The sequence below is a fragment of the Rhinatrema bivittatum genome, chromosome 8 (assembly GCF_901001135.1).
Source record: "Rhinatrema bivittatum chromosome 8, aRhiBiv1.1, whole genome shotgun sequence".
NCBI lineage: Eukaryota > Metazoa > Chordata > Amphibia > Gymnophiona > Rhinatrematidae > Rhinatrema > Rhinatrema bivittatum.
Window position 1 is genome coordinate 238,996,992 of NC_042622.1, and position 25,702 is coordinate 239,022,693.

Genomic DNA, 25,702 nt, shown 5'->3' on the forward strand with positions numbered 1-25,702 from the left:
ATGGTAATCGAGTAATTTGGGTGGTCATTGACCGTTTTTCTAAAATGGCCCACTTTATTGCTCTCCCAACACTACCTTCTGCTCCAAAATTGGCCAAATTATTTACAAAACACATTTTCGATTACATGGACTACCTCGCCATATTGTGTCCGGTCGTGGAACCCAGTTCACGGCCAAATATTGGCGGTCTTTGTGCAACAAATTTGGGGTTAAACTGGATTTTACTACAGCCTACCACCCCCAGGCCAATGGACAAACCAAATGAACTAACCGCACCTTAAAAACTTTTTAAAGAGCTTTTATGAATGAACGACAGGATGATTGGTCCGACCTTCTCCCATGGGCAGAATTCTCCCATAATAGTCATGCCAACGCAGCTACTGGATCCTCCCCCTTTCTCTGTGTCTATGGGAGACAACCACTCCCTCCCCTTCCAATACCGTTATCCGTGCCATCCCCAGCTGCTCAGATGACAGCACAGGATCTCCATGCGCTATGGACTCAGATTGAAACCATGATCAGCAAAGCTACCAAAATGATAAGGGGAATGGAACAACTCCCCTATGAGGAAAGACTAAAGAGGTTAGGACTTTTCAGCTTGGAGAAGAGACGACTGAGGGGGGATATGATAGAGGTGTTTAAAATCATGAGAGGTCTAGAACGGGTAGATGTGAATCGGTTATTTACTCTTTCGGATAGTAGAAAGACTAGGGGGCACTCCATGAAGTTAGCATGTGGCACATTTAAAACTAATCGGAGAAAGTTCTTTTTTACTCAACGCACAATTAAACTCTGGAATTTGTTGCCAGAGAATGTGGTTAGTGCAGTTAGTATAGCTGTGTTTAAAAAAGGATTGGATAAGTTCTTGGAGGAGAAGTCCATTACCTGCTATTAAGTTCACTTAGAAAATAGCCACTGGCATTAGTAATGGTTACATGGAATAGACTTAGTTTTTGGGTACTTGCCAGGTTCTTATGGCCTGGATTGGCCACTGTTGGAAACAGGATGCTGGGCTTGATGGACCCTTGGTCTGACCCAGTATGGCATTTTCTTATGTTCTTATGTTCTTAATACTACAGACAAGCATCGGCGGCCAGCACCTCACCTTAAGGTTGGAGAAAAGGTTTGGCTTAGCTTCGCAACCTAAGTCTACGTGTGCTTTCCATGAGACTTGCCCCTTGCTACGTGGGTCCTTTTCCAATCTTGAGACAGGTAACTCCTGTCATCTATCAACTACGTCTTCTTCCATCATTTAAAATTCATAATGTTTTCCATGTTTCGCTTTTGAAACCAGTGATACTGTCATGGCCTGCACAAAAACCGCCCACTCCCCAGGAAATCTCCACCGAGGAGGAGGAGATGTACCAAGTCAGAGAGATCCTGAATGTCCGCCATCATAAGAGACATTGGGAATATCTCATAGCTTCAGAGGGGTATGGCCCAGAGGAAGATTTGTGGGAGCCCATGAAGAATATACTCGACAAAACAATTCTTGTAGATTTTCATGCCAATCACCCGGAGAAACCTAGGCCTCCTGGAAGGGGTCTTAAAGGAGTGGGTAATGTTACAATCGGCGGGGGCCGAACCCCACGGCCGACCGCACCTACCGGCAGTGGCAGACACGGGTCTCTTCGGTACTCTCTGCACGGTCCTCATCATCGGCTAAGGCAGCAGGGAGCCAGCAGCATGGCTCCTGCAGGGGCAGCCTTAGCCCCAATCTGACGCAGGCACTTGGCTCCTCCCCCCACTTATAGAAGCAGCAACAGGAAATAGTTCCAGGCTCCCAGGAACCACTTCCTCAACCAGGACTATATAAGGAGGCTTCTGAAGGATTGCCAGTGCCTTGCAATAGGTCCAGCTTGGTGTGTTTCCTGCCTTGCGTTGATTTCTGCTTTGGATACTGGACTCTGCCTTGCCTGCTGCCTGCCTCTGACACTGCTTTGGATACTGGACTTTGCCTGCCTCTGACCCTGCTTTGGATACTGGACTCTGCCTTGCCTGCCGCCTGCCTCTGACCCTGCTTTGGATACTGGACTTTGCCTTGCCTGCCGCCTACCTCTGACCCTGCTTTGGATACTGAACTTTGCCTTGCCTGCCGCCTGCCTCTGACTCTGCTTTGGATACTGGACTTTGCTTTGCCTGCCGCCTGCCTCTGACCCTGCTTTGGATACTGGACTTTGTCTCTTTGCTGCCTGCCTCGACTCCGGACTGTCTATACCACTGCCCTGCTGGTAACTCCGGCTGCCTGCCCTGAGGTTCATCTCCCGCCGCCGAGGAACCACGGTAAGCCTTTCTACCTTGTCATTGCAGCCCAAGGGTTCACCGATTCATTGAATCGTAACACCGGTACATAAATATAGTACAGTTGTGAGGGTGAGTGAAGAAAATAAATTTTTCTTTACAGTCTCACAATTTATTTGATTCAAAGATATTTTACTGGTTTTATTAAATTTAACTCTAAATTAGAACATTTTTCTAAAGTTCAGGGAGTATTCTCATACCTTTGTAGATTTAATCCTGCAGTCAGATGACCTACTGTTGTGACCGTGGGCTGCAGATCCTGATGCAGGCATGGTCGCTAGCTCATGGTAGAGCGTGAGCCCCTGAACCATGGCACGACTCAAGGAGGAGCCCCAAGGCACCCCATGGGAGGTGAGAGCATGCAAGCATGGGCGGAGCAGGAACAAAGCTGGACTGGAACCAAGGCAAGGAACTTCAGAGCACGAACAAGGCATGATCAGCCCTCCGCTGGACCTACACACACCAGTGTGACCCAGCAACGCAATGCTGGTCACGAAAGTAGCCCGCCGGCCACTCAGTAGCCCTTTCTGACCCGCCGCTTGGGAACGACGAGTGCTTGAGGCCAGACGGAGGCTGAGGGTAGGAACAAGACAAGACAGGAACTCAGGAACTAGGAAAATTCGGATGAAGACTCGGGTTACTCGGAAGACTCAGACAAACACTCAGGTTACTCAGAAGACACAGACGAAGACTTGGATACTCAGGAGACTCAGACGAAGACTTGGATACTCAGAAGACTCGGACAGAGTCAAGATGGCCGCCAAGTGAGTCCGGAGTGAACGCCTAGAGAAGAGGCTCTTACCTGTACGTATTTTTTCCATGAAGAAAATGCCGCATACTAAGAGAAAGGGGAGAATAAGAGAGGTGAGAGAAGATTCGCCCTCTACTGATCCCCGACAGCCTCGAATCGAAGGGTTCTTCGCGGGAGCCATTACATCCTCACCGGATAGCTTGGTCGTTGGGAGCGAAGTGCAGGAGCGCCCACAGCCTCCCCAGACCTGTGATACCACCTTAAGCCCCGGGGAGCCGAGGTGACCAGCTCACCCGGGAAACATCGCGATACTTCCTGGAACCCCGGAAGAAGTGAGGAGTCCTTCGGCGTTAGACCTGACCGGAGGAGACCCTGCAGACCGGGAGGAAAGCCCCCGAGAGACCCGTAGGCTAGTAGGAGCAGCTGCTCTAAGCCCAGAAAGAGTTTTGACAATCTTAACTCCGGAATCCTCGTTGGGGGCTAGGAAGTAGGAGAAGCCAATGACATCAGATGGCAAAGGAAGGTCGGTGAGCATTGAGGAGGAAGCGGGAGACGGTCATTTGAGAGCCCTAGCTGTGGGTTTTTCTATATCTACCCCAGAAACTATAACATTGCAAGGGATATGGGCAATATTAAAATCAATCGAATTGTCTATTAAAAGTTTATCTGCTGTAACTTTAGAAACCAGGAGCCAAACTATTGTGAATAATAACCTTATTTCCAATTTTGGGAAAAAGGTTGAAGATTTGGACAAAAAGGTTTTAAAGGTTGAAAATGTGCAGCAAAAACTGATAATATCAGATAATATTACCAACAAAAGATTAGAAAATATTGAAAATGCTCTCAGAGCCCATAATTTAAGGGTTCTGAATTTCCCAGTTGTTACTATCTTTTCTCCGATGGACTTATTTCGAAATTATATGAAACAAATCCTTAAAATACTAGAAACTGCTTTGCTGGTGATTACAAAGGCTTATTACCTGCAACAGCGGACACAAACTGAAGGAATGGAAGCAGCTGGGACCCAAACACCTATGATAGATTTATCTGATATATTAGAAATTTCTATGGATACTGAGATAACCCAAAGGAAACCCTTATTAATTTCATTTGCATTCTTGTCTGATCGTAATTATGTAATGAAATTATTCTTTAGAAACAGACAAAGTAAGGTATATGGTTATCCAATTTGGATTTACCCTGATGTGGTTAAAACAACTCAAACTAGACGAAAAGATTTTCTAAAAATGCGTTCGTCAGTACTTCAGTTGGGTGCTAATTTTATTTTAAAGTACCCATGAAAATGCTGTGTGAAGCATTCTGATGTTATGTATAATTTCTTTGAGCCCGCACAACTAAGGCCTTTCATAGAAGCCAGAACCCAAGAGGCATCCCCTCAAGTCTCGGCTTGTTAGTAATGTAATGTAATGGCATCACTTGGTTCTTAAATTAATTATAATTATGTTTTTTGCCTTAAATATCTGCGCTCATAGTTCCGCCTCTAAATATTCTTATAATTTATGATGTTTGTATAATTACCTGATGATGATCATTCATCTACTATGTCTCTTGTAATTTTTATGAATAATGGCAAACATCAATTTTGCTGTACAAGAGTTATTCTTGGGTGTAAGTTCAAAAATTTGAAAATAAAGAATTGAAGAAGACTCGGACAAGGATTCAGGCTACTTAGAAGACTCGGACAAGGATTCACGTTACTTAGAAGTCTCGGACAAGGATTCAGGTTACTTAGAAGGTCTCAGGCAAGGATTCAGGATTCAGATGAAAGTACTGGGTGAGAACTGCATCGCAGTGCACCCTACACAGCCGCCCATGGCTGATCGCGGACCATGCTGAACATGAAGCAGACTCCAGGCGAGGAAGTGGAACTTGAGACTGAAACATGACGAAGATTCAGTAGAGGCCTGCACTGGGACGTACCCTACACAACCGCCTGTGGCTGGTCACGGACCACACTGAAGCGGAGCAGGTTCTGGCAGAGTCTTAGGCATGGACGGAAGCAGACACAAGGAATTCCAAAGACCGGAACAGGATTCAAGACTCAGGATTCTCAGAAACAAGGCATTAAAAACAGAAGTCTCTTGGAGGCTTGCACTGCAGACGAGAAGAAGGCCTTGTACCACGAAGTGCTCTACACAGCCCTCCATGGGCTGGTCATGGACCACGACGGTGGCACATCAAGAAAGGTGGATGCAAGGAATCTGGGAACTGGTTGCAGAGGCTAAGACAAAGACATGAGGACCAGGACATCAGGAACACGGAACATCTGAAACATCAGGACTTTCAGGAACGGAACCACGGAACATCAAGACATCTGGAACATCAGGACTTTCAGGAACTGATGAGTGGGCCTAAACAGAAAACCAACATGGAGAAGGAAATCCCCAGAATCCTCTGCTTTTCTTTAGCCTGCCAGGGTTGAATGAACTCTAAGTGACTTTCTGAGCATGACTTGCAGAATTTCCCTGGATATCTATAAAGGCAGGCAAGCTGGCACCAGAAAGGTGAGGCCTATTCATTGGGTCACAAAGAAGAAACCAACGGCGGGAGCTTCAGGCACTATTCTCAGTTTTTATCAACACAGCCACAGATGTGTTAATTATCTTGACCAGTAATATTTTAACAGAACAAAAGACTATCTCAAGAGTGAGGGCAAATGAGCCACGCCTGGGAAAACTAATCAGGGCAGTTCAGAGATAGTCACATCATGCTATTGACATGACAACCTATGTAAATGATTCTTTGGGCAGTCACGCAAGTCTAGAAGCTTCCACAATATTGTATGTTATCTATAAAAGAAGAATCACGTCCTGTATACGATGAGATGCTGGTGGACAGGTTGTCAGAGGCATGGTATCAGCATCTCCCGAGAATACTTATATTGTTCAATAAAAGATTATGTTTTACACTGAAAATCTAAGTGTTCTTGTCTCCCTGGCCATAAGCGTCCTAAAAAAATGGCATGGCGCTTAGCAGAACGTAACCACGGAACATCAAGTCACCTGGAACATCAGGACTTGGAACAGGCAACAAAGGAGCTCCGACGGAGGACAAGACCAGGAACATCAGGATGATGAGACCAGGAACACAGAACGAAGAGTCATCTAAACAAGTGAAGACCACAGAGGACCTTGACCCAAAGAGGAACACAGACAACTATGGATTCTGGATCTGAAGGCCCTAAAGAACAGGATCTGAGCCCTTTTATAGGGCTGAAGCAGGAAATGAGCAGGTGAGGACTTCCGTTGGGGCCACGGGTTTTTCCCGCCGCTGTCCCTTAAATAGATTGAAGAGGTGCATGCCGGCACCTAGAGGAGGGCCCAGGGATGAAGCAGGACCATGGAAATCGGCATCCCTGCCACATGGACAGCAGGAGCAGGCCCTGGCAGTGGCTTCCTGGTGGTGGCACAGGCTGCAAAAAGGATCTCTAACGGCGGCCACTGGGCCGCAGAGGTGGAGGCTGCGGCAGAGGCCCAGACCATAAGGTGAGGGCATCCTGGGGTGGCACTAGGCCGCAGGATAAAGAGGTCCCGGCGGCGGCTCAGGGCCACAACGAAGGAGGCAGCGCCGGTGGCAGTCTCCAGCTGCCCAGGGGAATCCCAGCGGGGAAATTCCCCCGCTGCAGAGGCGGAGTTCCAGCGGCAGCACAGGCCATGAAAAGGAAGGTCGGCAGTGGCAGCTCCACGCCGCAAAGGAGCAACAACTCGGCGGCGGCACTAGGATGGACTCCGCGAGTAGGATCGTAACACCTACCTATTCCAAACATGTCTGTATCCATCTTCTTAGGTGCCTTATCAAAGACACTCTTACTATTGTTTCCAGTTGATATCCAAACAGACCCAGGAACTTGCACCAGTGTGAAAATGTTAGTTCAAAGAGGACATAATGATGAGGTCACATCCAGCATGAGAGAGAAGACCCTATTCATGTTTAAAACAGGAGGTCACTGGAGTGCACAAGGAAAGGCATTGGCTCTTCCAAAGTATGGTATGATGGAATATAGAAGAGAAACGCTAACACCTGTCCAGATGTTGCTGCCTGAAACACGAGATGAGAGCCCAGAACTCTAGCGATCCTGAATTCACCAGTGTCATTAGAGATCAGACAGGTTATGTCAGATCTGGCAAAATAACTTTTTAGGTCTGGTTATTTTTTTTATTTAGCTCAAGTCTTTTCATTGGTAGCTCAAGGTGAGTTACACTCAAGTATCATAGGTATTTCTCCTTCCCCAGAGGGCTCACAATCTAAATGTATAACTGAGGCAACGGAGGATGAAGTGATTTGCCCAAGGTCACAGTTCTCCCCCACCGTTCCTTCCAAGTCGCTTTTCCCTGCCCCCTCAAACTTAAGCTGCCTCACTTCAATTAAGAGCCTCATTACCTTCCCTCCCCCTTACCGTCTTAATTCGCTACCCCAGTAGCCTTTATCCCTACCTGCTAAATTCGCTACCCCAGTAGCCTTATCCTTTATCCTCCATCCAATTCCTCCTTAACACTCTAACCTTGTTACTACCTCATTCATGTGATTGCCCTACGAAATTTTTATATTGTACATACTGTAAATAATGGTTATATAACCTTAAACAATTGTTAAACATGCTATTTGTTACCATACCTTCCTGGTACCTGACTCTGCTACTCTAGCCCTTTCCCCCAGTTTAGCTCCCTTACGTTACATGTAATTTCTAATTTTTCAAAGTTAATGGTTACCCCTGTTCAATGTAAACCGATGTGATATTCCCATGAATGTCGGTATAGAACATTTTTAAATAAATAAATAAAATAAGGAGCGTGAGTGGGATTTGATTCCAGGCTTCGCTGGTTCTCACCACCAGGCTACTCCTCCACTCTGTGCTGATTCTCAGTCCCATGAGATTGGACACCTCTGTACTCCACACTTCTAAACACTGGACAGAAATTAAAGTTGACAGTATACAAGATGTTTCTGCATGAAATGTACACTGGATCTGATAACTGTGCCCTTGATGGTGACTCCTTTGACTACTCCAAGGAGAAAAGAGACTATTTCGAGCAAACTCTCTCCTGCCTCTGAGCAGTGAAGCATGCTCAGACTCTGCCTTCATGTAGATGGAGAGTGGCACTAACCCTGGAATTCAATTGATACAGCATGCACGAATGGGAACTGCTGAGATACAACCAGGAAACACAGAGCTACTGATTCTTGCCTTTAGCATGAAGGAAATATGAGTGCTTCTGTAGAAAAGAACATGTGGATGTCTTAATTTAGGGACTGATAAAACCTCTATATGTAATGTATACATACCTACCTGGAAAAAAATATATAAGATATGTTTTGAGTGTTTTGTACAATAACATTTTTGGCTATGTAGTCCTTCCCAACTACTCAAGTAACTCCTGTCTTTTGTAGATCTCAGCTACAGATGTGACAGTCCCCAACCAGGGATCACAAATCGCTGCTCCTTCCAAAAACCCAGTGCATGTGTACCCTGAACCTGGCCAATCGGTATCACAATTATGAGATGGCTGAGACTTCATTGCATAATAGTTAGTATAGATAATAGAGATTGAATAATGACAAAGGGAACAAATGAATATATAATTATAGATAAATGGATTAAAAAAAACCCATTTGTAATTGGTCAGTATCCAGCATCATGTAATAATGAGACTGTAGGATATTGCTGCTAAAAATGGCTGGCCATCCTTTTTTTTTTTTTTTTTTTAAAGGGTGCACTTATGTGAAGCAGCTGCATGGAAGAATTACTAATGTGGGCCAAAGATAGTTGATAACTAATGGGTTTCCCACAAGTTCCTCAATCTCTTCTCCACGTATATATGCTATATGTATAAGGCACTCAAGAAGATGATACTGTCATGTACCCCTGATGCAAGTGATCACCCAGAACATGGCCATGAATAAAGTTTTTTTTGTTGTTGTTATTATAGGATATCATTTTTAGCTGGTTCCCCCCCCCCCCCCCCCCCCCCCATCGTTTCATAGACCACTGTGATTTGTGCTTTCTTTACTGAGGCTAACTTGGCCTCTTTTTCCTTCTTGAGACTCCATTCCATCAGCCCTTCTGGATGGCTTTGAAGATTTTCTCTGCAGTATCCCCCCAGCCCCAAACCCAGGTCTACCACTGAGCCTTGCTATAATCATTTTCTTTTATGGAGAAACACAAACCGAGAGGGGAAAAACGTACACCTTTGCTGGTCAGGAGAAAGTTGGCTAGGGAAGTGGTTTCTGCCATTACAACAGTCCCCCAGGAACCCTCTGCTAATGGATTGCACTAGGACCGCACAGCCTGTGCTGAAATCCTTAAACATCTGTGCGTCCTTCCGGTCTGCAAGATGCAAGGCTGTCTGCTGGCCCCGTGCTGATGGGTCGGGTTCCTAACCAGGCAGAATCCTGTGTTCTAAATCCTTTCATATTCCACAACATGATGTCAAAGGACTCAGAGCACTTTAATAATGCAAATTAACTTTAAAAAAATGTATGGAATCCATGGCAAAGCACAGCAAAAGGAGGAATCCAGCTGTGTTAAGCATGATGAGATGAGAAAGCAATGCTGCTCAAATCGTGTGTGTGTGTGTGTATCTGTTTCGGGTGGGGGTGGGCTTTCTATCCTAGTGACACAAAAAGAGAAGCTATCCAGGTTTAAGGGTGGGCCATGAGATAAAATCCTAAGATAATTCCAGTGCCCAGACATGAGACACTCGATTGAAATGTCCATTGCCAGTTGACATGAGAAAAGGGTGAGATTGCTTTAAAATGAATGGTAGGTGCCCCCAATGAATGAGATGGACAGGTGGTGATATTGACATTTTGAAATCAGTTGATTTTTGGCTTTGAAATGTACAGCTCCAAGTCATGACTGTGGCTGGTAGTCCATATAGTAACAGTAGATGATGGCAGGAAAAGACCAATTGCCCCATCAAGTCTGCCTGTTTATTCTGTCCATGCTAAGGATACATCCCAGCTGTTACCCAGCAGGGATAACCCACCTGTAAGATTTCTCCTTCTTCAGAATAGGCTGTCTTTTTTTTTTTTTCTTCCTTTGTACTCCACATTATGGGTGGAAGAACATACAAGATCCCTCCTTAGTTCTCTCCAGTGCTCACCTTTCCCATACCTAAGCACAAAACTATAATAATCAAATTAACCAGCAATACTAGTGTGATCATTGCTCAAATTGCCTGCCAGACAGAGCCAGCTATGTGAGCATCTGTGTTTCTCAGAACTTGCAGCCTGTTGGACAAACTCGGCTGCTAATTGATTCTGCCATTGCAGCCTGCCAGACAGACCTGGCCATGTGGTTGTCTGTGTTACCGTTAGGACTTCTGACATGTCATATTACCAATTTGCTGTAAATTCTGGCAGCCCCAACAACCATTGTTGAATCAGGTGAGTGCAGCACTATCAACACTTAAATACCTATTGCTAAGTCCTGCTTTCTGCTCTCTCCACTTTTAGCAACTAAGGATCCTCTGTCCTGTCCCATAATGACTTGTATTCCATTAGTGTTTAGCTGCCACATTCACCCTGGAAGGGCTTTACAAACTTCCACCACCCTATCTATGAAAAAAGACACCTGATATTGCTTCTCATTTTACTCTCTCAATGCCTATCATGAACTTCCTTCCCAATGAAAAATATTTGCTTCTTGCGTTATTAATACCTTTTAGACATTTGAATGTCTCTGATGCATCTGCCCTGTCTTACCTCTCCTCAAGGGTCTGAAAATTGGTAGCCCACTCAGCTGTGGCCACTGAATCCCAGTTGGGGGCATTAGTATATTCTGCACTCAGTAATCCAGCAAAGAATTGTGGAAAGTCCCCAGCAGAGCCCTGAAAGCCCATGGAGGGCCATGTGTTTGCTGTCAACACTGATACTGGGGTTGGGGGAGGTGCACAGTTAGCTGTAGTCCCACAGCTATGCGTCCAGCTGCGTAGTGTGAGCTGGAGGGGAACACGGCTATACATACTGAATTTAGTACAGATGAGGGAGATGCATGGGGTGGGGAGAAATAACAGAGCCGAAAGGAGAATGCCCGGGGCCTCAGCTGCTGTCAGAAGCCATCTGTGGGATATTGATGTGTCCAGGCTTTGCTTCTGCGTAGACCAGTCCTTTGACAGTACTGCCAGCCAACTCTGGTTACTCAAACAGAGGCACTGCAAGCAATAGGACTAGTGATCAGGCAGAAAGACTACCCAGAGTAAGGTTTGCTCAAATGACTTTTCAACGTAATTTTTTTTAGGTGGGATGCCTACCCTCCCCTCTTCTGCCTTCCAGCTCAATCTCACTCATGAGAGGGCCAAATGCTCCTGGGCACAGTACACCAGCTCTCCTACAGTCCTTTTTTTTTTTTTTTCCTTTTGCATTCTCCCTCTCGCTTTTCTTCCCTTGCTTATTATGTGTTTATTTATTTTATTATAAGCAATGGATGGAAGCTCCTGATGAGTGATAGAAAGTACTGTGACATTTCCTCTGTGTGTAGGTACAGAAATATACCGTGAAAAGGTTATCGGGTCATTCATCCCCGGCACGGCCGATCTGCCCTTTGCTGGAAGATAAGCTCTCCGTGCCCCATCTCTGACTTGCTCTGTCTAGATTTAGCAGCAGGATGTGGCATCATTTCCATGGCAACCGCTGCCAAAGAGTGGCAGGTCCAAGATTAGTGTGGGGGCAGTGCCCATAGGCAGGGATCTTTCCATTGCTGATGGCTCTGTCTTGTTTGGTTTCCTTCAGCTGTTGGAGAGAGGAGTGACTCGAGATGGCAAGGTAGCTAACAGGCTACATTTTTACAAAAGTGGCTAAGGCGACCAGAGATTTTCAAGCACTAAAGGACAGGCAGAACCCAGACCTGGTTTTGCCTCTGGTGCATCTCTGAATCTGGAGTTGCAATTTCTGTAAGAACTGCAAGAGTGGCTCAGCCTCCACCTGATGACAATGGCTGTCTGGTCACCTTTGGACATGGTGAGACCGCACCTTGAATACTGTGTACAATTCTGGTCGCCGCATCTCAAAAAAGATATAATTGCGATGGAGAAGGTACAGAGAAGGCCTACCAAAATGATAAGGGGAATGGAACAACTCCCCTATGAGGAAAGACTAAAGAGGTTAGGACTTTTCAGCTTGGAGAAGAGGCGACTGAGGGGGGATATGATAGAGGTGTTTAAAATCATGAGAGGTCTAGAACAGGTAGATGTGAATCGGTTATTTACTCTTTCGGATAGTAGAAAGACTAGGGGGCACTCCATGAAGTTAGCATGGGGCACATTTAAAACTAATCGGAGAAAGTTCTTTTTTACTCAACGCACAATTAAACTCTGGAATTTGTTGCCAGAGGATGTCGTCAGTGCAGTTAGTATAGCTGTGTTTAAAAAAGGATTGGATAAGTTCTTGGAGGAGAAGTCCATTACCTGCTATTAAGTTCACTTAGAGAATAGCCACTGCCATTAGCAATGGTTACATGGACTAGACTTAGTTTTTGGGTACTTGCCAGGTTCTTATGGCCTGGATTGGCCACTGTTGGAAACAGGATGCTGGGCTTGATGGACCCTTGGTCTGACCCAGTATGGCATGTTCTTATGGTTTTACCCCACTGTATGCATGGGTATGTCCTGGCTTCCCCATCCTGCTAGAATGGAGTCAACTGGTCACCTTTGTAGATGGGCTAGCCAAAATGTTAGGGTGTGAGGAGGAAAGGATCTGCAAGGATGAAGGGCTTATTATATACACATGACAGCACTGGAAGGTCATTCAGCAGCAGTAATCAAGATTAACCTGCCAGTTTGGTGTTATTTATAGGTCTTTCTATCTGAGCTTATGTCTGCACTTATTTATTTATTTCTGTTTTAGATTTTGTCTACTAAGAGATGTGCACCTTTTATTATATCCAAACTCCTTCCCCCCCCCCCCCCCCTTGTTTTTAAAACTCTCCTGCCCTCTGTCCACTTCTCAATTGTTCCTGCTTTTCCTGTAGCAAAGCGATGCCTGCATGGAGTTTTGATGGTGATCAGCAGAGCAGCGCTAGAACAAGGCAGACAGAGGGAAATATAGCCATCAAAAATCCCCTTTACAACTCAATGCAACTGTTCTAGGGAAAAAAAATCTCTTAAGTAGTTCAGAGTGAAGCAAAAAAAATAAGCAGACAAATTTATTACCAGTCTGCCTTTTTATTTTAAATTCTGGTTTATATTTTTGTTCCTGAGCAGATGATAATATTTACAGCATCTGAAAGAGCCCATCATTCTGAGTAAATCAGGGTGTTGCTGGGGTGATCCCTATTAGCACCTGCCTCGGCTGGTGTTACTCATAGCCTGTCCAATGAAAAATGTGATTATAGGAAGATTTTCATAAACCTAAGGGGTGTGCCCATAATAAAAGGTGTGCTTCCTGGAAGGCAAAATTCTGTAACAGAAGATTTGCAGACAATGTTATGCGGGCTAAGTTTAATAAAGAAGACAGTTGCCCCACATCTGCATCGTTCGTATGCAGATTGAGCTGTGCCCTCTCCCCCCCTTGTACTTTCCAGTTCTGCCCCACTCTCCAGCTTCGTCCCTCTGTATGGGAATTGAGCTCCACCCTTCTCCTTCCCTGTACTCTCCAGCTCCGCCCCCCCCCACCCCTCCCACATATGAAAATTGAGCTCCTCCCCTCTCTGGCTGTACACTCCAGCTCCACCCCTCTCTTTCTGAATAGTTAATCCATAGTACATCCAAGCTCTGCCTGCACACTCTACTACCACACCCTTCACATCTCAATTATGCCCTTCCTAGTCCTTGGCTTTTACTGCTAGTATGTATATAAGTTTAGTTACACCAGTTTTCAAAGCAAATGTAAGCTTGTATGTTCACTTTGAAATGTATCCCTGCTAATTTGTACAAAATGAGAATGGTCAAAAAAATGTATGTGCATATTTTTGAAAATCTAGACGTTTATGTGTGAGTCCAAACCCTTCTACATCACTGCCCCCAGAAACACCTCCACTCAATCCAGGTAAACCTACGAGTACATTTACCCGCATATGAGGCAGGCAGTGTTCTGACAGAGATGGGTCAGGAGTGAGAGCCGTGCTGTTGTTCATTGGCCCAGTGGGAGGAAGGAGGAGGAACTTGATTATTTTCAAGCACAGAGGGTCGCGTTGCTATTTACTGCCAGGGCGGGGGCGAAGGAACGAGGAGGCTGGAGTCCGATAGTTTTCGTGCGACAGCGCCCCTACAGGATGGTGCCTATGGCCGATGTGACCTCTGCAGATAAAGCATTGCTTTACTGGCGGAAATACCTTAGAAAATTACCTTTCTAATACTTTTTTTTTTTTAAAACCCTTATAGAAATAAAAGAAACATATAAGGGGCTAAGCAGACTAGTGACAGAGCCGTAGCTAGCCTAGCACCATCCTGTAGGGGCGCTGTCGCACGAAAGCTATCGGACTCCAGCCTCCTCGTTCCTTCGCCCCCGCCCTGGCAGTAAATAGCAATGCGACCCTCGGAGCTTGAAAATAATCAATCTCCTCCTCCTTCCTCCCACCGGGCCAATGAACAACAGCTCGGCTCTCACTCCTGACCCGTCCTGCCCCCGGCAATGAAAAGTAGCGCTGCCCATAGGCCAGCAAAAAACATCGGCATCCTTCTCCCCCCGCCCTGGTAGTGCTGAGCATTGCGGCCCCAGGGATGCAAAAAACATTGGTCTTTTCCTCCCTTTCCATGCCCGGCAGTGAAAAGTAGCAGGGCCTCAAGGAGCAGCAATGAGTAGAAGCAGTGTGGCCCGCACAACACCAACAAGCATTGGTCTCCCTTCAGCATTCCTGGAGGCTAGATGAGAGAGAGAGTCTATGAAAATGTGTGTGTCTGAGTATGTGAAAGAGAACCAATGTGTGTGTGTGCATGACTGAGCATGCAAGAGAGAGGTATGAGTGTGTGTGTGTGTGTTACTGAGCATATGAAAGAGAATGAATGAGCATATGTATGTGTGTGTGTATAGCTGAGCATGAGAGAATGAACAAGTGTGTATGTGTATATGACTGAGCATGCAAGAGAGAGGTATGAGTGTGTGTGTGTGTGTTACTGAGCATATGAAAGAGAATGAATGAGCATATGTATGTGTGTGTGTATAGCTGAGCATGAGAGAATGAACAAGTGTGTATGTGTATATGACTGAGCATGCATGAGAGAGAGCACATGAGTGTCTGTGAATGACTGAGCTTGTGACAGTATGAGCCTGTATGTGTATATGATTTTTCATGTGACAGAGATTGAATGAGTATATGTATGTGTGTGTGGGTATACATGAGAGAGTGCGAACGAGCATGTGTATGTGTGTATACAATTAAGCATGAGAGAGCAAACAAGCGTGTATATGATTTGAGCATGTGTGAGAGAAAGCAAGGAGAAAATTTGTATGCAACAACCCCCCTCCTCTCTCCCTGCTAGTCTATTTTTAATTATTGGGTGATATTTGATATATCAGCTGTTTTGAAATATTTTATTGACTTTTGGAAATGGATAAATATATGAATTTCTAATAATTGGATGTTCTATCCATCAGCTGTTTTGAAATATTTAAAATTTTTATGAGCATGGTTTTATTATTTATGATTTATGTTTCTTGATTTTATTGTTTGATATTTTATGAGGAATGGTGGTATTTCTGTTTTTCCATATTTGCACTACATATAGTCTGGCTTGTTGTGGTTTCTAGTTCAGTTTTTGTCTCTCTGTTAGGAATTTGGTGAGGGTCTGTGTTCAGCATGTGTGAACAAGGTGAGGTGCTCTGCTAGCTTGCAGTTTCTATGTGGGGATCTATAACAGCCTGGTTTGTTCTGTTTTCTTAATAGGAGGTGTATTGGTGTTTAGGGCCTGGTGTAATATTTGCAATGTTGCCTTTTCATAGGTAGGATTGAATGCTGGCAGTTAGTGCTGTTTTGGTATGGGAGGTTTGGTATATTGCAATTGTAATTCTGTTTACTCGTGGCTTTCTGAGGGCCAAGCCTAACTCCTAACATGCGCTATCATAGGCCTAAAACTATATTGGTTCCAAGTGCCTTTTTTCTTTTACTTGTTTTGCAGAGTTTTCTAGTTGGTGCCACAGCAATGCATGTAAATATAATATAGATGTTGCTGTAAGTGATATTTTTAGCTCAGAATGTCCTTTTTCATGGAAATCTGAATAATCTTTAATTGTGTGTGGGAAGGGCGTAACTGGGAGGGGGGGGGGGCAATTAATGGTTGGATTGGGGTCCCATGACTGCATGGTTTTGAAGGGAACCTGGTACATGGCCCTCAGCTCAGGACTGACACTGTAATGACTGGATCAAAGAAAGTTGAGGGGAAAGAAAGATCCCCGGGAGTTGTGAATGAAGGCTCCTGGCGCCAGGATCTTTCTACTGGTTCTGACTGAGTTGGAAGCCCAAAGGAGCTGGAGGAAACTGCTAGGTGAAAAGAAAACTCAAAACCTCCACTATTTGACAATTTCCCAGCTCGTGGTGTCATGAGTTGTGCTCAGGATGAGGCCACACTTTTTCACTTGGCCATAGATGCCACATGGCCTGGCTATGGCTCTGCCTAGCGATCACAATATCCTTGAAATTCAGTGTAAAAACATTGAACTCCTGGGAAGGAGAAAACGGTTTCAGAAAGGGACAGGGCCTTGAGAATGGTGCGTGATTAGCCTCCTACCTTCTGGGTGCCAGTTTGGCAAATCAGATGCAATCTCACTTCTTGTCAACAAAAGGCAAGGTAACACTGCATAGTCTAACTTCATTGTTAATAATTATCTAACAAGCAGGGCTCCACTCTGCCATGTAAGCATGGCAATCAGTTGCCTGCATGTGTCCTGTTTTCTGACAACCGTTGTCAGTGAGCCGATGGTCCCTACTACGTATGCATGAGGGTGAGCCAAACCAGAGACACGCACACCTCAAGAAACTCAGGATCCTAAGAGGGAACAGCAAGCAGGACCGGTGCAAGGTGCCCTAGGCAAACCACCTGCTTTGCGCCCATCCCGTCTCCCCCCCGCTTCAGCCCCATCACACACGCACCCTTACACAGGGCTCCCACCCTCTCTCTCACTCCTTGCTCTTTCGTACACGCAAAATACCTCTCACACACAAACACAAACAGAGGCACCACTCGTGGCCTGCCGAGACTCTACTTCTCTCTGCCATGAGCAGCATGGCTTCCGCTAACGGCCCGCCGAGTCTCTACTCCTCTTGGCTGTGAATGGGATGGGCTCTGCTCGTGGCCCCACATGGCTGCTCTTTGCCACCCTCTAATGGCTGGCGCCCTAGGCGACTGCCTAGTTCACCTATTGGGAAGCGCCGGCCCTGACAGCAAAAAAATTATCCACTCCTGCAGTGTTTGTGGATACTACACAACACACCAGACAAGTGGCTTGATCGGGTCACGGTAAGGCATTACAGCTGCTAAGAGCTGTCCTCAATGTGTTGGTGGGACAGACTTGCAGGGAATCCAAGATTTCATGTAAATATTCATGCCAGCAAAAAAAACATTTTCCCATTGATCTGCTCCTTCCTGTGCACAGGGGGTGGGCAACCTTCAGTCCTGGTGGACATCAATCTGTTCATGTTTCAGAATATCCCTAATAAATATGCATGAGATAGATTTGCATATAGCTATAGACTTTCACCCAGTTGAGACACGGCTGGTGGTGACCAAAATAGCCATTGGGGTGATGAAAAGAAAAAAAAAAGGAACTGATTGTCTCAGTCCAGGTCATGGTAGCCAAGTGTCCAGAATGCTGAGGCCTAATTGCCAATCTTGTCACTGACGGTGCTAGCAGAAGAGGCCAAGGACTGAATTCACCTCTCCCTCTCAAAGCTGGTCACCCCAGGCCAGGGAGTGTGTGTGTGAGTGTAGGAAGCTTATTCTGCTACCCCAGGCTGTACCTGGTCTGGGAATAATCTAAGGCAAAGGGTCCCCAAATGTGGTCCTTGAGGGACCCAACCGGTTGGGTTTTCAGGATATCCATGATGAAGATGCATGAGATCTATGTAGAATTTAAGCCCCCTGGGGACAGGGAAAATACTTTCTGTACTTGAATGTTACCTGCCTTCAGCTATCAATGAAAAGGTGTGAGTTAAAAATCTAAATAAATCAATCAGTTTGCCTGTACTGCCTCCATTATGTGCAAATACATCTCATGCACATTCATTGTGGAAATCCTGAAAACCTGACTGGGTTCTAAGGCTTCAGTGCTGTCAGTCTGGCACGTTACAACAGTCCCTCTATTCATTATAAACAAACAAGCAGACGTCGTGGGTGGCTCCTGGCTAGAGGTCCCATCCCGTAATACTCTGCATCCCACTTTTCAGTCGGGTGAGTCTTTCTCCGGGGCTTGGATGGTGAAAACAAAAATCAGACAGGGCCTTTTTTTTTTTTCCCTTCACTTCATTTTTTTCTTTCCTGAAATTATGGGAACTTTGGCAGAGCCTGTCGTGATGAGCACTGACCCCAATTTTGGGCCAGAGCGAGGAGGGCAAAGTCTTCCCTCATTCCTTTCCTTGCTACATTAACCTCTCCTCTCCCTTCGTTTTCTCCCCTTTCCTCCTCCCCTCTCTCTTTCTGTCCTCTGCATGCTTTTATTTTTCAGCCTCGGCTTGATCTGCTTGGAGATTGTTAACGATCCCGTGCTAAGACTTGGAGCAGGTTAAGAGAAAACAATCATTTCTCTCTCCTTCCCTGTCTTATTGTTATTCCTTTTCTCTCTCATGCTATCCTTTCTCCTCCCCCTCTCTTGCTCTGTGTGGTTTTGGAATTCACAGCAGTCACTCGCTGGTGGGACTGGGAGCTGAGAGAGCGCCTATCGGTTTCTTTTATCTCTGGCACTTTTCGTCCTTCCTGGCTTGAACGGGTCTAGCCCTGTTTAGGATTCCTGTCGGTGCACTGGGACCAGGCGGCTGAGAGATGCCAGGGTCAGATTGTGTTTGCGGTGAGTGACAGCCACCTTAAGGAACATGAGGATGTCAGATGGCCGCCAGGCTTCCTCCCAGCTCATTACCAGAAGAGATGGCTGATAGGACTCATTTAACGTTTAATAACTTTATCTTGACTTTTCCCCCCTTTCATTTCCACTTTGTGTCCTGGAGGGTAATTGTGGGAAATGGAAATTTCACTGCAGCTCTGGGGTTTTTTTCTGAAGGAAAAGGTGAGAGTAAAAAAAAAAAAAAAAGTCAGACATAGAGGATATTAACAAACCAATCATGGATGTTGCTTCCAGCTCTCATCAGGGTGGATTGACTTCTGCAACCTTCACAACCTAGAGAAAGGAACGTGCTCTAGAGAAGGGCAAAGAATGCACTATGCCTGTCCCGTAGAGAGCTGCCAACACAGAGGAGGGTAAGAGGCTGTGAAATGGGCTTCCAGAGGAGGAGGTGGGAAGAGACTCCGGGCACGCTTGGAACGCCTGCGGAGGGCAGTGGTGGGCAAAGGGGTTGGGAGTTCAGGCAAAAGATATCGGGGCAAAGGGGGGGGGGGGGGCTGGGGAGCTGATGGGGGCTGAGTCTAGGAATGTATGGGTTCAGCTACCCAAAGTGCGAGAATAGCAACTGGGGCAGGGCAATCTGCTCAGTTACTCTGTGTCTGATACCTGGGATGGGGTGTGCAGGGGCAGGGGAGCTGGAAATAAAAGTCAGACTTTATTCAGTCAACGCTCAGGTCTACTAATCTTTGATAAACTAGAGCAAAGTTGACCTGATCGCTTTACCAGGAAGGGGTAAAAAAATAATAATGATTTTTTTATACCGGCATTCATGAAATAGTTCACATCATCTCGGTTTACAAAAAACAGGGGTGCGAAGAATATAACCAAGAACATAAACGTGATGAAGAGAAGCAGTTACAATTAACAGGGGCAATGAACTGGGGTTGGAACAAATGATAATTTGTTGAGCCCTCAGGAGCTCTGTAACCCACCCTGTCTGGCATGGTCAATAATGAAGCTCTTTGGCCCCGTAGAACTCACGACATCTGGAGGCAAGTGCTACCTATCTGGGGAACTCATTGCTGGCTTAAGATGCACTAACATTTGTGGCAGATTACAAACAATGCTTTGCAATATGACTGAAAGTATATGCACCGAGACCTTGCCTGAGGCTGTACAAGGTCCCTTCCTTGTTAAACCAAGAGTTTGCAGATGGGTTGTGTGGTTAGACTGTTGCTTATAGTTACAGATTCCACCAGTGCCCTGGGAGCACGGGGCAAAAAAAGACCAGCTCTGAACACTACCCACTGCGATTTTATGTTTATGCATAGGAATAAACGTTTCTAAATAAATAAACCTGACACTTTGCATGGTAAATAATTTTCCTTCAAAATATTTTTATTTGGAGATAAAAACTCAAACTTAGAAAAACAATATAAGAACAAGAATTCAAAGTGCATAGTCATTCATATTCATAAAGTAATACATAACAAGCCAGCTGCACCGGGCCAAAGGAGGTAAGCACACAGAAAAAAGCACTTATCCAGGAAGAGTTATGCTAGAATTAACTTCCAATTTACTTGGTGCTGTCTTAAACATTCAGTAGTGTAAAAGAGCTCCAGCGTGGGCCCACTGTCACATGGTAGCCATATAACGGGGTTACACTATACAGAGAGACCCTTGGGTGCAATCGCATTATACACAACATTAGCCTATTTATTTTGCCAGGAGCCCAGGCCAGTGCACAGAGTATGCCCCAAATAATACAATATACTGACCAGTGGGGGAGCTACAGTGACCCTAAGGGAAGCAGCCATCGCTTGGAGCTCAGCACTGGGATGCATCCAGTAGACTAGGAAGCTGAGACCGAGCTAGTGCACAGCCTGACACTGCGCCGAGTAAGTAAAGCAGGTGTCGCCCACAATTTGACTGATCCTCTGAGCACAGCTGCCCTGCATGGTATCCTGGGTATGGCCATAGCATTTCCATTGCTCTCTGCTCCGTGCACAGTCTTACGGGCCAATACAGTAAACCACGTGGGAGAGCGGGCGCGCACAGGCCACTCTCCTGTGCACGCGATTCAGTAACTTCATTTATTTAAATTAGGGCCTGTGGTAAAAAGAGGCGCTAGGGACACTAGCGCGTCCCTAGCGCCTCTTTTTTGACGGAAGCGGCGGCTGTCAGCGGGTTTGACAGCTGACGCTCAATTTTGCCGGCGTCGGTTCTCAAACCCGCTGAGAGCCACGGGTTCGGAAACCGGACGCCGGCAAAATTGAGCGTCCAGTTTTCAAGCTGCGGGCCCATTTTAAAATTTTTTTTTTTTTAAACTTTAACTTTTGGGGCCTCCGACTTAATATCGCCATGATATTAAGTCGGAGGGTGCACAGAAAAGCAGTTTTTACTGCTTTCTGTGCACTTTCCCGGTGCCTGAAGAAATTAGCGCCTACCTTTGGGTAGGCGCTAATTTCTGAAAGTAAAATGTGCGGCTTGGCTGCACATTTTACTTACTGTATCGCGCGGGAATGACTAATAGGGCCATCAACATGCATTTGCATGTTGCAGGTGCTATTAGTCTTGGGGGGGTTGGACGCGCGTTTTCGATGCGCAGTTACCCCTTACTGAATAAGGGGTAAAGCTAGCACGTTGAAAATGCACGTCCAAATGCCGGTATCCTGGGTATGGCCATAGCATTTCCATTGCTCTCTGCTCTGTGCTGTATCAGCCTTTTAGTCTGGTAGAAAATTCCTTTTCTATATCTATATAATCTCTCTCCCTCTCTCTCCACAACAGAATGAAAAGTAATTTAAGAAACCTTGAAGAGTGGTCAAAGATTTGGCAGCTGGATTCAGTGCCAGGGAAATGCAGAGTCGTGCATCTGGGATGCAGTAATCCAAAAGAGCTGTATGTGATGGGCAGTGAAAGACTGATGTGCATGGACTGGGAGAGGGACCTTGGGGTCATAGTGTCTGGGGATCTGAAGATGGCGAAGCAATGTGACAAGGCGATAGCTAAAGCCAGAAGAATGCTGGGCTGCACAGAGAGAGGAATAACCAGTAAAAAGGAGGAGATGATGCCCTTGTGCAGGTCCTTGGTGAGGCCTCACTTGGAGTATTGTGTTTAGTTCTGGAGCCTGTTTCTCAAAAAGGACAGAGACAGGACGGAGGCGGTCCAGAGAAGGGCGACCAAAATGATATGGGGTCTGTATCAGAAGACGAATGAGGAGAGGCTGAAGGACCTAAACATGTACACCCTGGAAGAGAAGAGGTGCCGGGGAGATATGATACAGACCTTCAGATACCTGAAAGGTTTTAATGATGCATGAATTTCAAACCTTTTTCATTGGAAAAGGCAAGTGTAGAACTAGGGGTCATGAAATGAAATTCCAGGAAGGACGACTCAGAACCAACATCAGGAAATATTTCTTCAAGGAGAGGGTGGTGGATGCCTGGAATGCCCTTCCAGAAGAGGTGATGAGGACAAAAACAGTAAAAAAATTCAAAAGGGCATCAGATAAACACTGCCGATTCCTAAAGACTAGCGGTGAGAAATGGAGAAAAGGGTACATGGGGGTAACCTACATGGAGCAGCAGTTACTACCCTTAACAGAAAGCATGGGTATTAATACCCTTAATCAGTTAGCCTTGATGCTTTTGAAGCAACTGCAACATTGCTCTCTGCTTTGACAGTGGAGGCAAAAAGAGGAATCGAATTCTGACGGCAGCCAACGCTGGGCCCCAACTTTTACAGTCCAGCATACTGATTATGCAGACATTAGGGAAAAAGCACAGGACTGCTGCTATGGCCAAGTGCAAAAGCAAAGCACGTTCACGCAGCAGCATTGTCTGAATTATCAGGAAGGCTGCTCACCCTGTAAAAATGTTGTTAGCAGTGATTTTGTATGGGTTTGATAGTTACTTGATTTTAATTGTAAATATTACTAACCTTAACATAAGGTTTAGGGGTAACCTGCATGGAGTGGCAGTTTCTAACTTTAATACTAACTTGGGCGCAACCTGCACGGAGCGGCAGGTACCACCATAAGAAACGTGTTAGGGTGGACCATTAGGCCCTTTTCTGTCACCATGACTGGGTTACTATGTAGTATCTATATAGATATATGTATCATATTTATTTCTATATCTATATAGACGTAATCTAGGCTGAGCATTTTCCTACTCTATATACATTGGCATCTACTCCAAAAGGGATACCCTAGACTCAGTCAGTCTAGCATTAGTGAACACTGTAGCGTGTGACTGCCCCGGGGACATTTTGCTGGCTCGCAGCCCCCCACCCACCCTTTCAATATAGATTTTCTTTCTCTTTATTTTTTGATTCTTTGTCTCTTTGTACATTGCCCTTTTGACAAAACCACCTGAGAAATCATTTTTGTCTTGTTCCCAGGACTACCCAACAGTCACCTTTCAAAACCGTTCTTCAACCTCCAGCATCAAATGCTGTCTGTCAAGTGTGGGCTGGTACTGAACATGAGAAAGTACAAGAATGGGCCCTCCCACCCAGCCCCACCCAAGGGGCTGCGGCCACTGAAACTGAAGTCTAACCTGCAGGGGGAGGCTAGAAACGGAGTCCCCAGATCCATCACGGGCACAGGGGGCTGTCTCTGCTCACACACTGGCTGGCCGCAGGCCATCACACGGGTCACGCACAGAGATGCAACACACGTCCTCACTCAGTCTCTCACACAACTCAGGGAAGGCTTTCCTAAGTGTCACAGTTCATCCGCTTGCTCCAGGATCACCTGGCTGGAATCTGTCCAGCTCACAGATACCGTGGCTTGGCCAGCAACGGGGTCATCGCGCTTGACCCTTCCCAGGTCTGAGGAGTCATCTTCTTTGTACCTGTCTGTTCTGTTGCTGAGATTCTCACCTGCCACAGCCCCGGGGGAGAGCACGTGACTAGCTAGGTACTTCCGGAGGGCTTCCAGCTTACTGGTCTGTCCCTCCTCGGAGTATTCAGTCCATACTGTCTCCTTCTGTGCCTCTTCTTTGTCATTTCCCAAGGCATGGAAGACCCTGGAGGAGCCGACATCATGGAGAGACCTAGAAAAAACTGTGGTGGAGTTGGGGAAGGGTGGAGATAAATGGAGACTTTGAGAAACCAAAATTCTAATTTTGTTACAATCACAAAATTTACTGTCTTGGCATATAACCTGGAAATCCATTTACCTAGCAATGGTGATAGTTTAAATATCTCACTTTAAACTTGATGTTTTGTCTTTATCATTCAGCCTTTGGTCACTGCTTCCTCATTCCTCTCCCCACTTCCATTCCAGTGAAACCTCCTTGTCTCTTCCTCTCGCTCCCATTTCTTTTCTTTAACATCATCACCACAGCCCTACGGGCCAGGATCCTGAGTCCCACTGTCTGTCCATATCTTACTGATCACCAATGCAAAAAATAAAATAATATCAGGTCATCAGCTGGTCTGCAACAGCTCTTTTACCCTGGACAAAGAGTGTCATGTGCCCCATGTGTGGGACTTAGGTGGACAAACCACAGGATTTGAATTTCCCACTACACTGATCGCCTCCAACTTATTCGGCTAAGTTTTTAGTTGGATTAAGTTTACCCAGATAAATTGGATTCCTTCTGGGGGCATTTCAGGACGGGCCAGCTTACCTGGACAGCTCTGATATTCAAAGTAATCCGGGTAAGTCTGAATATGCCGTGAGGCAGTCCTAACATTATCTAGATAAACGTATCCAGATAATTTTGATTTATCTGGGTATATTCAACAGCGCGGCTACACTGCTGAATTTTCAGTTTAAGTTCAACCAGCCAACTTACCTGATCTGCTTGCGACTCAGTAGTGACTTGCATCTGTACGACATAGTTCCCATCCTCTCTCCCTCCCCCTCACCTACCCATCCCATTTTCTATTTTTCTTAAATAGATTATTTTAGGGCACAGATTAAAACTCTCACCAGATTTACCCAATTAGGTAAAGTGGGCCACTATCTTCAATTAAACTCCACTGCCTTTCAGACTTTAAATCTTATCTTGGTCTCTCCCCAAACACTACTTTCTCTGATCTCTCTGTCTATCTCCACTCAATTGTAAGCTCCATGGAGCAGGGGCAGTCTTTTCTGTGAGTCTGTAAAGGGCCGTGTACACCTTGTAGCACTATAGAAATTAGGGGAAGCAGTGAAGTAGCTCAGCCAACCCCACTTTTACGCCATTCCCCTCTGGCAAAGGGCTTGGAGGTAACGGGTGATGGAGATGAGTGGAGCTGTAAGATTATATTTATTAATTGTATTTCAAAGCTGCCTTTTCATCTCTTTGATTTAGACAGGGCACAAAGGGTAACTGCAAAATCTGACAACGATAAAGGTACCGTTCAAATCCTTGCATAATAATACAAGCCCTGTAGCAGAGGGGTTGTCAGACTGGAGCGCCAGCCTTCATCCTATCTCTGGAGCCTTTTATCTGGATCATGTGACACCGGCAGGTCAGTGTTAAGGGGTGGAAGAGGTCATCCTGCTCCGGCTGATGGAAAGACCCACATGCATTACTTTAGACTTGACAGCCATAGCACGACTGGCATACTTATGAACAGCAGACAAGCCTTCAAAGCTTTTCAGATCTTGGGAAACCATGAGACAGAAAATATTTATATATATAGGCCCAATCTGATGTATAGGTAGTGTTGTTATTCCAGTACTGAAACTATACACATACACACACC

The 25,702-nt window shown here is 45.7% G+C and overlaps 1 protein-coding gene across 3 annotated transcripts in view; it reads right to left on the bottom strand.

Annotated features, from left to right (window-relative positions):
* Nucleotides 1–22,377: 22,377 nt before the first annotated feature.
* The window catches only part of CREB3L3 (cAMP responsive element binding protein 3 like 3), a 28,480-nt gene continuing 25,155 nt past the window's right edge, over nt 22,378–25,702 (bottom strand). For all 3 annotated transcript variants that reach the window (XM_029614249.1, XM_029614248.1, XM_029614247.1), the window contains exon 10: nt 22,378–24,067. In XM_029614249.1, the coding sequence (XP_029470109.1) occupies nt 23,727–24,067 (341 nt within the window). In that variant the 3' untranslated portion in view covers nt 22,378–23,726. The remainder of the gene's footprint in view (nt 24,068–25,702) is intronic.